At 40.9% G+C, this 12637-nt stretch overlaps 1 protein-coding gene across 6 annotated transcripts in view; it reads right to left on the bottom strand.

Annotated features, from left to right (window-relative positions):
* Window positions 1-12637, bottom strand: part of Sema5a (semaphorin 5A) — a 438077-nt gene that overhangs the window by 132271 nt on the left and 293169 nt on the right. For all 6 annotated transcript variants that reach the window (XM_085676576.2, XM_048457013.3, XM_085676579.2 and 3 more), the window contains 2 exons: window positions 11633-11731; window positions 9880-10093 (listed from right to left, as the gene is read on the bottom strand). In XM_085676576.2, the coding sequence (XP_085532702.1) occupies window positions 9880-10093; window positions 11633-11731 (313 nt within the window). The remainder of the gene's footprint in view (window positions 1-9879; window positions 10094-11632; window positions 11732-12637) is intronic.

Below are 12637 nucleotides of genomic sequence, written 5' to 3'. Positions count from 1 at the left end.
TGCCTAAACAAAATGTTGATTCACAGGTTCAGTAATAGGCCCTGATTCAAACACTAGGCAGAGGACCCAAGAGTAAGACATAACAAGTTATTTCCACTGCCTCCACATGCTCAAATACAAACCTGTGTGCCTCCGTAGATGTGTGCACATACGCTGCACACACAGTGTATAAACACATACACATACACACATATACTATAATATGATTAGATTTTTGGTCAGTGTTCTTCTATGAAGAGCCATAATCTTCTCTGACAGTGTTAAGTAGATTTACTTGGCCACAAGCGAAGAGGATTTAGAATGGACTGGAAAAGATTGTTAAGTAGCTAGAGGAAATAATTCTCAGGAACATTGTGGTTGAGGAAGGAGGAAGGAACAGTGTGAAGCTGAAGCCAGCTGTTCAAGGGCTTCATGAACGAGAACATCGCTGGGAGCGTGTAAGCAGTCCCAGAACTGCAGGTTTAGAGGAACGTCCATGACTGGCCATTAGGCGCTCTTCTAGCACATGGTCCACTCTGTCTCGTGTCCTTTTCCCACGGGAAAGGTAAGCAGATCGTCCCATGATGTGGGAGAATTGTCTGTATTCTGTCAATCATGTTTTAAATAAACGCTGTTTGGCCAGGCAGGAGGTGTAGATGGGAAAACCAGACAGGAAGTGGAAATGATGCAAGGAGAGCAGGAAAATTCTGGGGAGGAGGAAGTTGATTCCTTCCACTTCTGCCCAGATCATCGAAGCAGCAGGATGTGAGCTGCCCCACTGAAAAAGATACTGAGTCACATGGCAAAAGTAGATCAGAACAATGGGTTAATCAAGATATGAGAGTTAGCTAATAAGAAGCCTGACTTAAAGGGCCAATCAGCTTTATAACTTACAGAGTCCTTTGTGTGATTTTTCTCTGGGACTAAACAGCTGGGGGGCCGGGCAGGACAGAAACCCCCAAACAAGCATGCCCCCTCTTGTTACAGTCCCACAACTTCCATCCTCCACAGAAGGCCTCCCCTAGCATTTGCAAGCCTGAATGGCAGTCATGCATCAATAGAAAGGCTCAGATGCACCTTTCTTTCTTACTTGAGAAAACAGAACCTGTACTGAGCCTGCAGGATCTGTTGCTCTCCAGTCTCCTGCACCGCAGGTCATTTGGCATGGGAACTGAGTCCATTTGGAAACATAGCCTGCTGCCCTACAGTGAACCTTGGGATGATGATGGGTCTCTGACTGCGTGACCAGCTGCTACATTAGGAAGCTCCATTTCCTGGAGAGCAGGTTTTTTGAAATTCATCTAGCATCCTTTTCCTTTCCCAAACACTACAGACACACCAAAATACTGATCAAACAGGCAGCCAAGTATCTTTTGTGTTTATGGAGGCAGATCTGGAAGAACAGGGCGCCAGTGTTGTCAGACAGAATCACAAAACGCACACTGTCTCCTAGTATTTGACCCTTGTCTCTTGTTAAAATGCAATTCACTGCAAACTAGTATGTATCTTTCTTGAAGGAATTGAACAAGCCATAAACCGGGCATTGATGTCTTTCTTCTCTATGATGGATATTAGGAAGAAGAAGCTGATATATCATTTATACATCATTACTATCAGAGCTACAGATGAATAGAAGCTAGAAAAGTAGAAAGCTGACTCATTCGGAATAGAAAAAACCATGGTTCTAACTGAGCATGTCTATAAATATGTGGATGGAGAAGCTGACTTTTCTCATATTTTTAAAACATTGAACTACAGATTATAGAATATTATGCAACATATGTCAGACAAATGACGAGGGTTAGCCACCATGACATCAGACTAGTGCTTCATTTCACAGGATGATGACTGTACCCGGAGGAGACTCTAAATATGAACACCTGGGTGACGAGAATACAGAGCAACAGCATAAGAGATGAGTCTGGCCATGTAAAACCCCACGGTGGCCATCTGAAGGAAGTCTCCTAATCTATACTTCCTACTCGAACGCCCAAAGCACTCACAGGGGAGTGTAGTATTCTCACGTGGCATGATCCGGGGATTGCTGCACCGGAATCAATGAGAATAGATGGGAAAGGCATGAAAGAACTCTAATGTTTCAAGTCTACAGAATTATTATTGTGAGACTCAAACTCCATGAAAACAATCCCTTGTAAACAAAACCACACTTAGGAAAACAACTTGCTAAAAGCAGAGTTGGCATAACTGGGGACGGAGCCTCTGTAGCCTGCAGCACTGCTCTGGACGGAACGACCGGCCTGTGACGAGTTCTCTCACCCTGCGTGACTACTTAGAGCACTGAAGACGTACTCGGCAAAACTGGGATGAGAGGAACTGGCACATTGTAAGTGCACAACAAATGGTGGCTAGTACCATTGCATCTTTCTTTATTCTTGCTCTTCCTTTTTGACTAATTTGTTTTTGGCAGAACTTCAAACAATACTAACAATGAATGACCAAACACATCCCACATGTATCAAACTTAAAGACGATCAGGGATTTGCGAAGAATAAATGCAGTTTGGCTGAGTTTTACCAATGCGGGCCTTTTCACAATTAGGAAAATGTATTAATGAAAATACTCTTTACATATGACAAGCAACAAATCACCCTAATTTGTAAGTTCAGTCATTATAAAGCTATTTCCATACCATTTTATAACTTTTAGATATCCTCTCCCCTATTTTTGTCTTTGTTACTTACCTTTGTCACAAGTAACACAGAATGTCCTGTAAAAACTTCCAAAATCAAGCTTAATTTCATTTAGGTGTTTAGACCACCCAATTTCATGTAGGTACTTATGTAACTCAACTAAAGCTTAATTAACAGTTCCTTAACCCATAATTTGCAACCACAGCTTTTCCCTGAGATTTCAGCTAAATCATAGCTAGATCACCCATAGAAGACACATGTCTGCATGTATGTGTACATGTAGCTTTATGTGTATCACATACGTGCAGTACTGAGGTATAGGTATACACAGCTCAATACTTCCATCTACTGGCTGTATGAACTTTTATTCAATTTATTTAACCATTATTTTATCTGATTTAAAATGGCAATAATGATACCCCATTTGAAGTATCATTGTGAGAGTCAAAGAAATCTCTGCCAACGGCCAAGCACTTGGTTGGAAATAGTCAAAATAACTGTCTCATTATATAGACTTAATAAGCACACACATCAGTAAACAGAACATTGCTATTTACTTGACAGCCTGACTCATTAATCATCCATTATGCTTATGAAATTAGGGCCCCACTGTTTCCAGTTAGTCTGGGGCAAGATGGCGACAGCTTGAGAGAACAGTGAGGGTAGGCAGGATCGGAATGGAGCCACTACTGTCAGGACGGAAGGTTTGCAATGGAAAACCTGGACAGATCAATAATCCAAAATGGGGAGCTGGGGCTTTAGGCACATGAGGGAATATTCAGACTTCTGTGGAATTTGAGGTGTCAGGGAGGTGTGGAAGCGCAGAAGCATATCCCTGGCTATACTCTATAATCATGTGACCATTGCCACCTCAGGAACTCTCAGAAAGCAAGTCAGAGGAAAGAAAGCTGAAACAGTGGTTCAAGCAACTTTTCTCTCACCCTCATGGGCAATGTGGCCCTTGTAAGACGTTGTTTGCATGGCCTTGCTGATCCCAGGATTACAGCCCGGGTTGTCTTCTCGCGCAGTCATCTAGAGAGTACCTGCTCCCTCCTAGACTTCCCCTTCTTTATGCTGACTGGAGCCTCAGTATGCGGGTGTTTGCTTAGACACTCCTTCTCAAAGAAATCAAGCCAGTGGGGTCCACTGGGCATCTCCCTTCAGTTCAGGTGCACAGCCTCTGGTGGCTTCACCACCACCCTCACTCCCCAACCCACAGGCTCCCAGGCACATAAGCTAGAATTAACGTCATGAATATTTCTAAACACAGAAAATTGAACATTTCTTTTTGCAATACTCATTTTTTTCCTAATTTTTTTTGCTTTTTGGATTCATTTTTTTAACAAATGGTAACTTAATCTACAAAATCGATACCTGCAAGATTTTTAGTTTGAGTGTTTAGTTGAATTCAGAGAAAATGAAAACTATTGAAATGCATATGTATAAATATATACAATATAATATTATAAATTATATAATATAACATATATTAAGTATGTTACATTATATATTACATTATTATATTGTATGTATGTGTATATTAAAAGGCACAAAGTAAAACACACGAAATTAATTTGGAAGAGGATCTCTGCTGCAACACTGTACGTTTTATTAAATTTCTTTCTGACAAGCTACAACAGAATAAATAATACCATATGATGGCTCTATCTTTGTCTCCTGGTTTGATTGGGTCCAAGGAAAAGCACAAATGAAAATAAACAAAGATAAAACCACAGAGATTCAGCTGTCTAATATGTAGCGAGGAGGAAACCAATGTTGGAAAACTGGGGAAAACCAAACGCTTAACAGATGTCAGCAACAATTTCTATAACCCTCAGAAGTATGCATCTTACACAGAGAGATAACAATATAATTTGAGTCAAGAAGACCGTCCAGCACGGGACCCTTGGCAGAGAGAGAGGAAGTGATATTTACAACCAGCAGGGGAGGAACACCAGATTCCCACAAGGAAGCTGCTCCACTTTTGAGACAATGAGCAGGCAGCGTTTCTCTAATTTACGCCAGTGCTAGGAAATGTCTTCATATTTTCTCTGGAGAGAGATCGTCTTCTCCCAGTATGGAATTTAGGTGGAGTTCCGTGTAAATCAGCACACGCTGTTTGTGCCTTTACTGAAATACATCACCCGTTCTCCTTTGAGATGTGCAAATCACAGCCCCCAGGTTCTAAGTGACTGGTCGGCAAGTACAGAAACTCCCGAGACTGGCGAGGACTCTGAGGCTCCTCAGCCTTCAGTCACTCGGTGCTCAGTTAATGTCCTATTATTTTCAAAAAGCAGTACCAAATTGATTTCTTACATCCCATAAAGGGCTGTGTTAAATCATCCTGCCAGCTTGTCTTCTTTGGTTGGGTAATTTCAGTTCATTACATCCCTTTTTTCTGCAATGCTTCAGCACTGAAGAAAATGCTCAGCCCTTCCTCAAAGTGCATATGGCCCTCTTCCATGGCAGTTATGCATGAGGATATATGTATCACTGGAGAGGAAGAGCTCACGCCTGCTTCTAGTATTTGTTTCCTAATGTGTAGTCTACACACAAAGGAGGTTGCTCTCATGTGGTAGGTGTGGGGTGCAGGCTATGGAGTGGGATCTGTTTTCAAATCCTAAGTTGTCACTGGGTGTGGTTCAGGTATCATCTGGACACTGAGGACCAGGATCTCTTTTGGATGTCTGCAGGGAAGACTGTTAGTGAGATGGATGTGGGGTGACCCTTCTAACTGGAGTGTCTACTCAGCCTTTGCAATTCTCTTATGTACCTCACACAGTAACTAGTGTGCAGCAGGCATACCATCAGGCAGATAGTGCAGTAAGAGAATTTATTAAGATATTTTGGTACATTAAAGAGATAATCATATATAATTTGCAAGAATTTCCAAAACAAATGGATTCTGCACAGCATGTTCATCCTGACACATCTTTCTGATGAATAAAATTAGGCATGAACATTAGAAAAATTTATTGTACTGTTGCCTGTCACACATGTGGTATATTTTCTGACCCTGCCATGGTGCCCTACCCAGTTTAAGGTTCAGTAGTCATATGGCTAAAGAGAGAGCCCTGTTGACAGCAATATCCATTTTAATATATGCCTAGACAAACATTAAAAACTATAAAGGTGACCATGGAATCTGCCTTCATGTTTGTTTTACAGGGTTTTCCTTTCCCTCGACCATAACTTGAGTTTTCATTTAATTTTACCCACCAAGCCCTCTTAGCTTTCATATTCCTTATTTGGCATGCATTAGCTGCAGACAGTGACGCCAATCTAGAAGGCCAAGGTATTTTCTTCATGGGATGTAGTAAGGAGACCGCTTGTTGTTCCTGGTTGCTCAGTCTCGAAATAATCACACAGAAACTACATTATGTAAATCACTGATTGGCCCATAACTCTGGCTTCTTATTGGCTAGTTCTTACATATTAATTTAACCCATTTCCATTAATCTGTGTATCGCCATTTGACAGTGGCTTACCGGGTAAAGTTCCAGCATCTTTCTCTGGTGGGGCTACACGGCTTCTCTCTGACTCTGCCCTTCTTTTTCGCAGCATTCAGCTTAGTCTTCCCTGCCTAGCTCCTTTCTACCCTATCACGGGCTCAAGACAGTTTCTTTATTAACCAATGGTATTCATAGCATACAGAGGGGAATCCCACATCAACTGGAACACTTCACTGTGTAATCACTATGAGGAGAATGGAACCCAGTGTAGCCACACTGGCTACCAGGAGCCAGCACAGACTTTACAGGCAGGCACCAATCCTTTTCAGGGGTAGGCAATAACTACTACCCCTTGACATGTATATAGGAATCTTCTTCCTCCAGTCTTTACTTATTAAAATTTAATCACTATCTTTAAGGTCTCCAATGGGTCTCCCAAAGGCTTGGATATATCAGAGATCTATCACAATGGAAACGAGATAGATAGATATGAAACCAGGATGGTTCAAGACGGTCACCCAAAACGTTTTCTGGACTAGAAACTTGACGCCTCACAGAACATGATACTTTAACTTTGAGGATGCTTGTGATCTCAAGTGAGTCCTACAGAGGCAACCAGGCGTAGAAGCTCAGATTCGAGGTCACTAAGGAATTTGTATGTCCATCAAATGGGGCAGCAAATGGTTCCCCACAGGACGAAAACCAGCAAATCCCTGAGTGTTAATAGATAACACCTACACGGAGCTTCACGGGAACTTTCTAAAGTCCATGCAGGAGTTTACTTTCCATGTTCTCAGAGAGATACCAAGCTATGCAAATGCAGTTGCCTGTTTACAAACAATTGCACGGTATTCTTTTGGACACACTCTTTGCTTTTCTTTTTCACGGGTTTACTGTTTCCCCATTTGGACTGTCACTTTCATGAAGGCAAGTTTTACAGCTTCTATTCTAAGCTTTGGCTATTAAACGTTTATTGCTCTGTCTGACAGTAATCATTTAATAAGGGTTAGAAATGATTAATATTTTAATGCATTAAAGCTGTTAAGAAATTTCTCTAATAAATACATAAATTTGTTTTAAGAGTAATTTTGGCACAGAGGAAAAAAAATCTGGTCTTGAAAATTATATTCACCATCAAACACACAATTTAATGTTCCAGATGCCTGCATATTGCTATTCAGCCAATTATACTGCGTTTGATAAGTGGAGACGTAATGACTGAAGCAGGGCAGACATGATGGGGGTGAAAAAGAGCATCTTCAAATGTTTGTACCTGAGCCATCTGATACATGTGAGTCTTGCCTTTGTTGCCGTTTTGAGTTTCTTTGTGTTTTTATGATTCTAGATTTCAACTGAGATATGTTGCCAATGTAATAACATCATTCTTTCTTCTATTTATGAAATATTCTTAACTCCTGCTCATTTACCAAGCACTGGCTAAGCCTAAGGTACTAAGCCCAAAACATGGCTTCCGCCTTACCCTTGCCCTCAAGAAATTCACAAACTAATGAGAGAAACAAAATAGTCAATTTCCATTTTACTTATTTTTCCAGTCTGTTCATGTTGCTATGGCAAAAATACCAAGGGGCTTATTATAAAGAACAGAAATTTGTTTCCCAAATGCCTGGATCGAAACACTACCAGCCAAGCTACTAGCATACTTCATGATGGGTGAAGGCTTACCAAGTTCACAGATCTCACACGATGGAAGAGGTTAGACAGCTCTCTGAATGGTAGCCTCTTTAGAGGGCACCAATACCGTCATGAGGACCCCAACTTCAAGACCCCCAGTCATTCTCCTGATATTTCACATGGGGGAGAGGAATAAGATTTCAATCTGTAAATTCTAGGACATAGACTATGGCATTCATTAATTCACGTATTCAAGTATCATCAACCAAACACTCAATATATACCTCTGCAGGTGTAAACTAAGTACACAAGAGAGATTAACTCCAATGATTGGCAAATGCCCCTTTTTGTGAAAGATGGAAGCTAAATGTTAAAATATTATAATGGCTAGGGCTAAAAATCAGACATAAGTAAAGGGTCATGAAGGCAAGACAGAACAGGATGCAATTTTTAAATAATGTGGTCAGGATGAGAGTTCACAGAGAAAGGGATGTCTGAAGAAAAACTAAATCAAAGCAGCTGGCCAGTAGGAGAAAAAAGTTAGTTGATTTTCAATTCTCTACAGTTAGTAAAAATTGCCAATATGCAGGAAAGCAACTTGAAGATACCACAATAAAGGCTTCAGAGACAATAGGGGGCTATCTATAGGGAGTAGGTGGGCTAAGTTGAAATGAGTTCAAAACAAGAGGTGTTAGTGTGAGAAATCTAGTTACTTCTCAGTTCAGAAAACCTTTTGGAAACAGCACAGTCAGCCAGACTCCTAGAGGCATGGAGATGGTGGCGTGGTTTTCCTAGCAGGGAGTTCAGAAGGCAAACTGTGATGCTCGGCTTGACAGCATTATTCAGCAATTACTTGTGGGAGATAAATGGCAGGCAGGTGATGGATGATGGAAAGGTGATGGATGGATAGATGACTGGTAGATGAGAGATACATGACACGTACAGATAGATGAATGTCTGACATTCCTGAGTAAAAGCCAATAGTCCTCAAAAGGAGATAGCTTCCCTTGGGCAATATTTGAGAAGATATGTATGTATTTCTGTTAACTTACAGAGGGGGAAGAATGGCTCGGCTCTAATGGACAGAGACCGCAAATGACACTAAACAACCTCTGCAAAGACAATGCCTTTCCCATAATAAAGAATGACCTGAGCACACGAGTAGCATCGGGGAGGGAGAGGGACTCTCCTCTACATATACAGTGTGTGATGGGAATAAGACCACTAAATCTTTGTAGCTCTTGAAATAGCAAAACAAGTATTATACTAGCAAAGCCAAGATTTCGCCTTTGTGACAACGGTCCCATGAAGCCTGAGGTGATGGATTATCGCGTGTGCCGGACACCCCCTTGTGAGAGTGGACACACTCACATACACATGGATGGCTTTCACATAGCAGCCCACATCTGTGCAGCTGCCTCTTTCCATTCTCTGGCTGTTTAGTTAACAGGCAATTTGTTTCTTGCTTGCAATGGTATTTTCTGTCAATTTCCAGTTCCTTAAAAGAGAAAGAGGCCCAAGCCTAGTATGTCTTCCAGGGGACACTGCCACATCTGGAAAGAAGTCTGAAGTTACAGTGATGATTCTGTATCCTTGAGTGGAGCAGAGCTGCTTTGGTGACCAATCAGGCTTTGCCTGGCAGAATCTAAAGTGACAAGACTTGGGTCTCCATGAACTCTCAAGGCCTTGCATTAAACTCTGAAGATGCTTGCCCCAAAATGATAGTACACTAATGACATTTTTAAGATTGTCAAATTATTTAGAGTTACTTCTAGGCAAATGGGTTCTTTATACTGTCTGAAAATGTCATGAAATAGTACTAATTTCTTGTTCAAATTTATCATTGAGAAAAACACATGAGCCTACACGCATCTGTGGCATAGCATCCAATTTCCTAATTCTAAACAGCAGCATGGGCAGAAACAGCTCAACACGGATGAGTGTTCCTGTCGGCTCCAGCTGACAATATAGACCTATTTTCATGGCTTATAGTGTTGGGGCTATCACGCCAACTCCTAGTACTAAAGAATATACTGCTCATTACCTGTACTAGATGTGCTATTCCTTGAAGGTGACCATTTTGCTCTTCTTTATAAAGTGTGGCTATATATTTAAGCCAGGTATCACAAACAATAGCAGGAGGTTGGAGTGAATGAAGGTCTTACCATTGAGCCATTTGGAGTTGTACTGTGCAGTTCGAAGAGGAGGTAGCGAGCCCAGACTTCTGTAAATGGCTGGATCTCGCCCTGGGAAGTCCATGGCTGTTGCAGCATAAAGCTCCCCACTGGCTGTGAGCAGAGCTGTCGAATTGTGCTGGGGACTGTAGGGACAGCGTGCCATGCCACTGATCTGATCGTGGATCTCAGTCAGGTTACTTAACTATTGGAGAAAATAAGAGGGGACCCAGTCATCCTTGGGAAATCGCGTTGAGTGTGTTCATGTCCTCCACCGTATTCCTCTGCTAGACAAGTGTCCCAGGTGTGCTCTGGGGTGTGGGAGATGAAAAGCTTTCCTAATTCTGACATTATGAAAACAGTTCTCTGCAATCTTGGCCAGAGACGCCATCCCTGTAGCTACAGAACTTCATGCTAGGGATACAATATGAAACAAGGATATTATATATATTGCTTTGACATAGGATGTGTGTTGACTGTATTCTACTTCAATGAGGAACCTAATTTTAATATATATATATATGTATATATATATAATTATAATAATAAGGAATGATCTTCATAATATTAGCCAGACAAAATTAAAAAACTAGTCCTAAATAAGCATATGTCAATATTGCACCATGTGGTACACATTTCTTTTTGTTTTCTCCCTTTTAGTCTTGAGAAAGCTGCATGCATGTCAGGTGTTGGCTTGACTTGTCAAACGCTGGTTGCCAACTAATAAAACATGAGAGAGCTGTTGCTGTTTGTTTGGTATTTTGGTGTTTGACAAGGCTCAATTTCAATTTGGTTCTTGACTTTTAACTGAGTTTAAAAAGATACTTAAAATGGTTTATACAGGAATAGCAAGGTCACCCTGTCCTCTGCTGTTGGAAGCAAAGTCCTGGGGAAATTACATAAAGTCTTCAAGTCTCAGAATCTTCCCTTTTAAAAACTAGCTCGCAAAGTAACCTCATGATTTAAATACTGAAGATGCGGTGTTTACAATGGGATCACATACTGACAGCTGCATATGCAAAGCGGGGAATTCTTTGTGGCCAGCACGTACCCTCTTCCTGCTCCTTCTCTTTATGTCCAATAACTGAATATAAATTTTAAAATAATGAACAGTAAGCTGAGATGATAAGTTAAGGTTCTAAGAGAAGTTGTACTACCCATAAATTAACATAATGGTGTTTCCTAGTTATATTTCTCAAGGAAGATTAAATTAATATCCTGAATTAGGAAGAGAGCATGCATGTCTAATGACCCTGCCATGCCTCCACAGTGGGACTTGTAAGACGAAACTCCCTGTCTCTAAAGCAGTCCTGCCTTTTCTCTGTTTATGAATATATTTGTTTATTTTATTTTTGGCATACCTCCTATCCTGCTTATATATACTTTATTCCTATATGGATTGCGATTCTAGAGCATTTTAGTCATTGATCGTATTTCTACCATAATGAAAGCAAGAAAGAAGTGTATGTTTATGGTTGGTGCTTAAGGCCATTAATTGGGAAAACACTGGCTGAAATAGTTTCAAAGTATGCCTAAGTATGTAATATACAACTAGTTTCTGGTCCTTCATATACGTGACAGTCATGACTGATTAGACGTGAACAAATTAAGCATTTACTTAATGCTGCAATGTTGCAAAAGGTACTTGCCCTTGGTGTACAGAGACACCTTTATATGGGGCTTTGAAGGCATCATGTCTGGTTGCTCCTGATGGAAGTTTGTGAGGTTTAGTGCAGACACATACCGAGCGGATGGTGCAGACAGGTGTGAAAGCATTGGTCCCGCAGGCGAATAGCCGGTCCCCGCTCACTAAGAGCACTCTGATGTAGTTCTGGCATTCTTCCTGGAAAACAAAGGCAACAGGGACACATTGAGAAGTCCTGAAGGCAATGGGGACACACTGAGAAGTCCTGAAGGCAACCAGGATGGTGAGCAGGATGCACCACATCTGCCAGGAAAAGGAATGAAGACTAGTTCTTCGGTAGTGTTGACTAAAGGCTGCAATTGAAACTGTTGACCTTATATCTGTACCCAGACACTTGTTCAGTGGATAGTATTTACTAAGGCAGGCATGCATCTCATTATAGCTTCTAAACACGTCTTCTTTTGATAAACATGAATTCATTTTGAATTGTACAACAGACTTTAAGCTTTCTTGGATACATAAAGGAAAATAAATAAAATTAGTCTATTCGATATTTCACATGAAAATACTAGCCGCCTTAGAAGGCTCGTGAGGCCTTAATCCTATGCAAAGAACTTTATGTAACCATGGAATACTAAGAGAGGGAGAGATGTCTTCCCCAGGAAAGAGCACACCAGTTGTTTATCTGATACCAAATGGTCCGTCTTGAAAATATATGGTTATCTGGTACCAAATGATCAGGCCTGAAAACACACGTACGAGCGACATTACATGGACTCAGCAGGTTGTAGTCATGTATTTAGGAATATACTCACATACACAGAGAAGCAGAAACACACATATAGAACCCAAATTCATTAAAAACTGGGTGTAAATTTGAAAGAAAGAATGGGTATATTTGAGAGTTTGGAGAAAGCAAAAGGAAGGAGAAATGATGTAATTATAATCTCAAAAATAAGAAATCATTTTCAAAAGAAAAGAAAGCACATAGGCCTTTACAGATCTGCTATAGCTGTAACATTTTCGTAAATGGAACCTACAAATTGGAATAGGGTGTTTGCTGTGGGCTCAGACTATCAAAGTGTGTTATATTTCTGCATGAGA

The sequence above is a fragment of the Myodes glareolus genome, chromosome 15 (genome assembly GCF_982192425.1).
Source record: "Myodes glareolus chromosome 15, mMyoGla1.1, whole genome shotgun sequence".
NCBI classification, from domain to species: domain Eukaryota; kingdom Metazoa; phylum Chordata; class Mammalia; order Rodentia; family Cricetidae; genus Myodes; species Myodes glareolus.
Note: the sequence above shows the minus strand (reverse complement) of the source record. Positions and strands in the feature narration are given on the sequence as shown.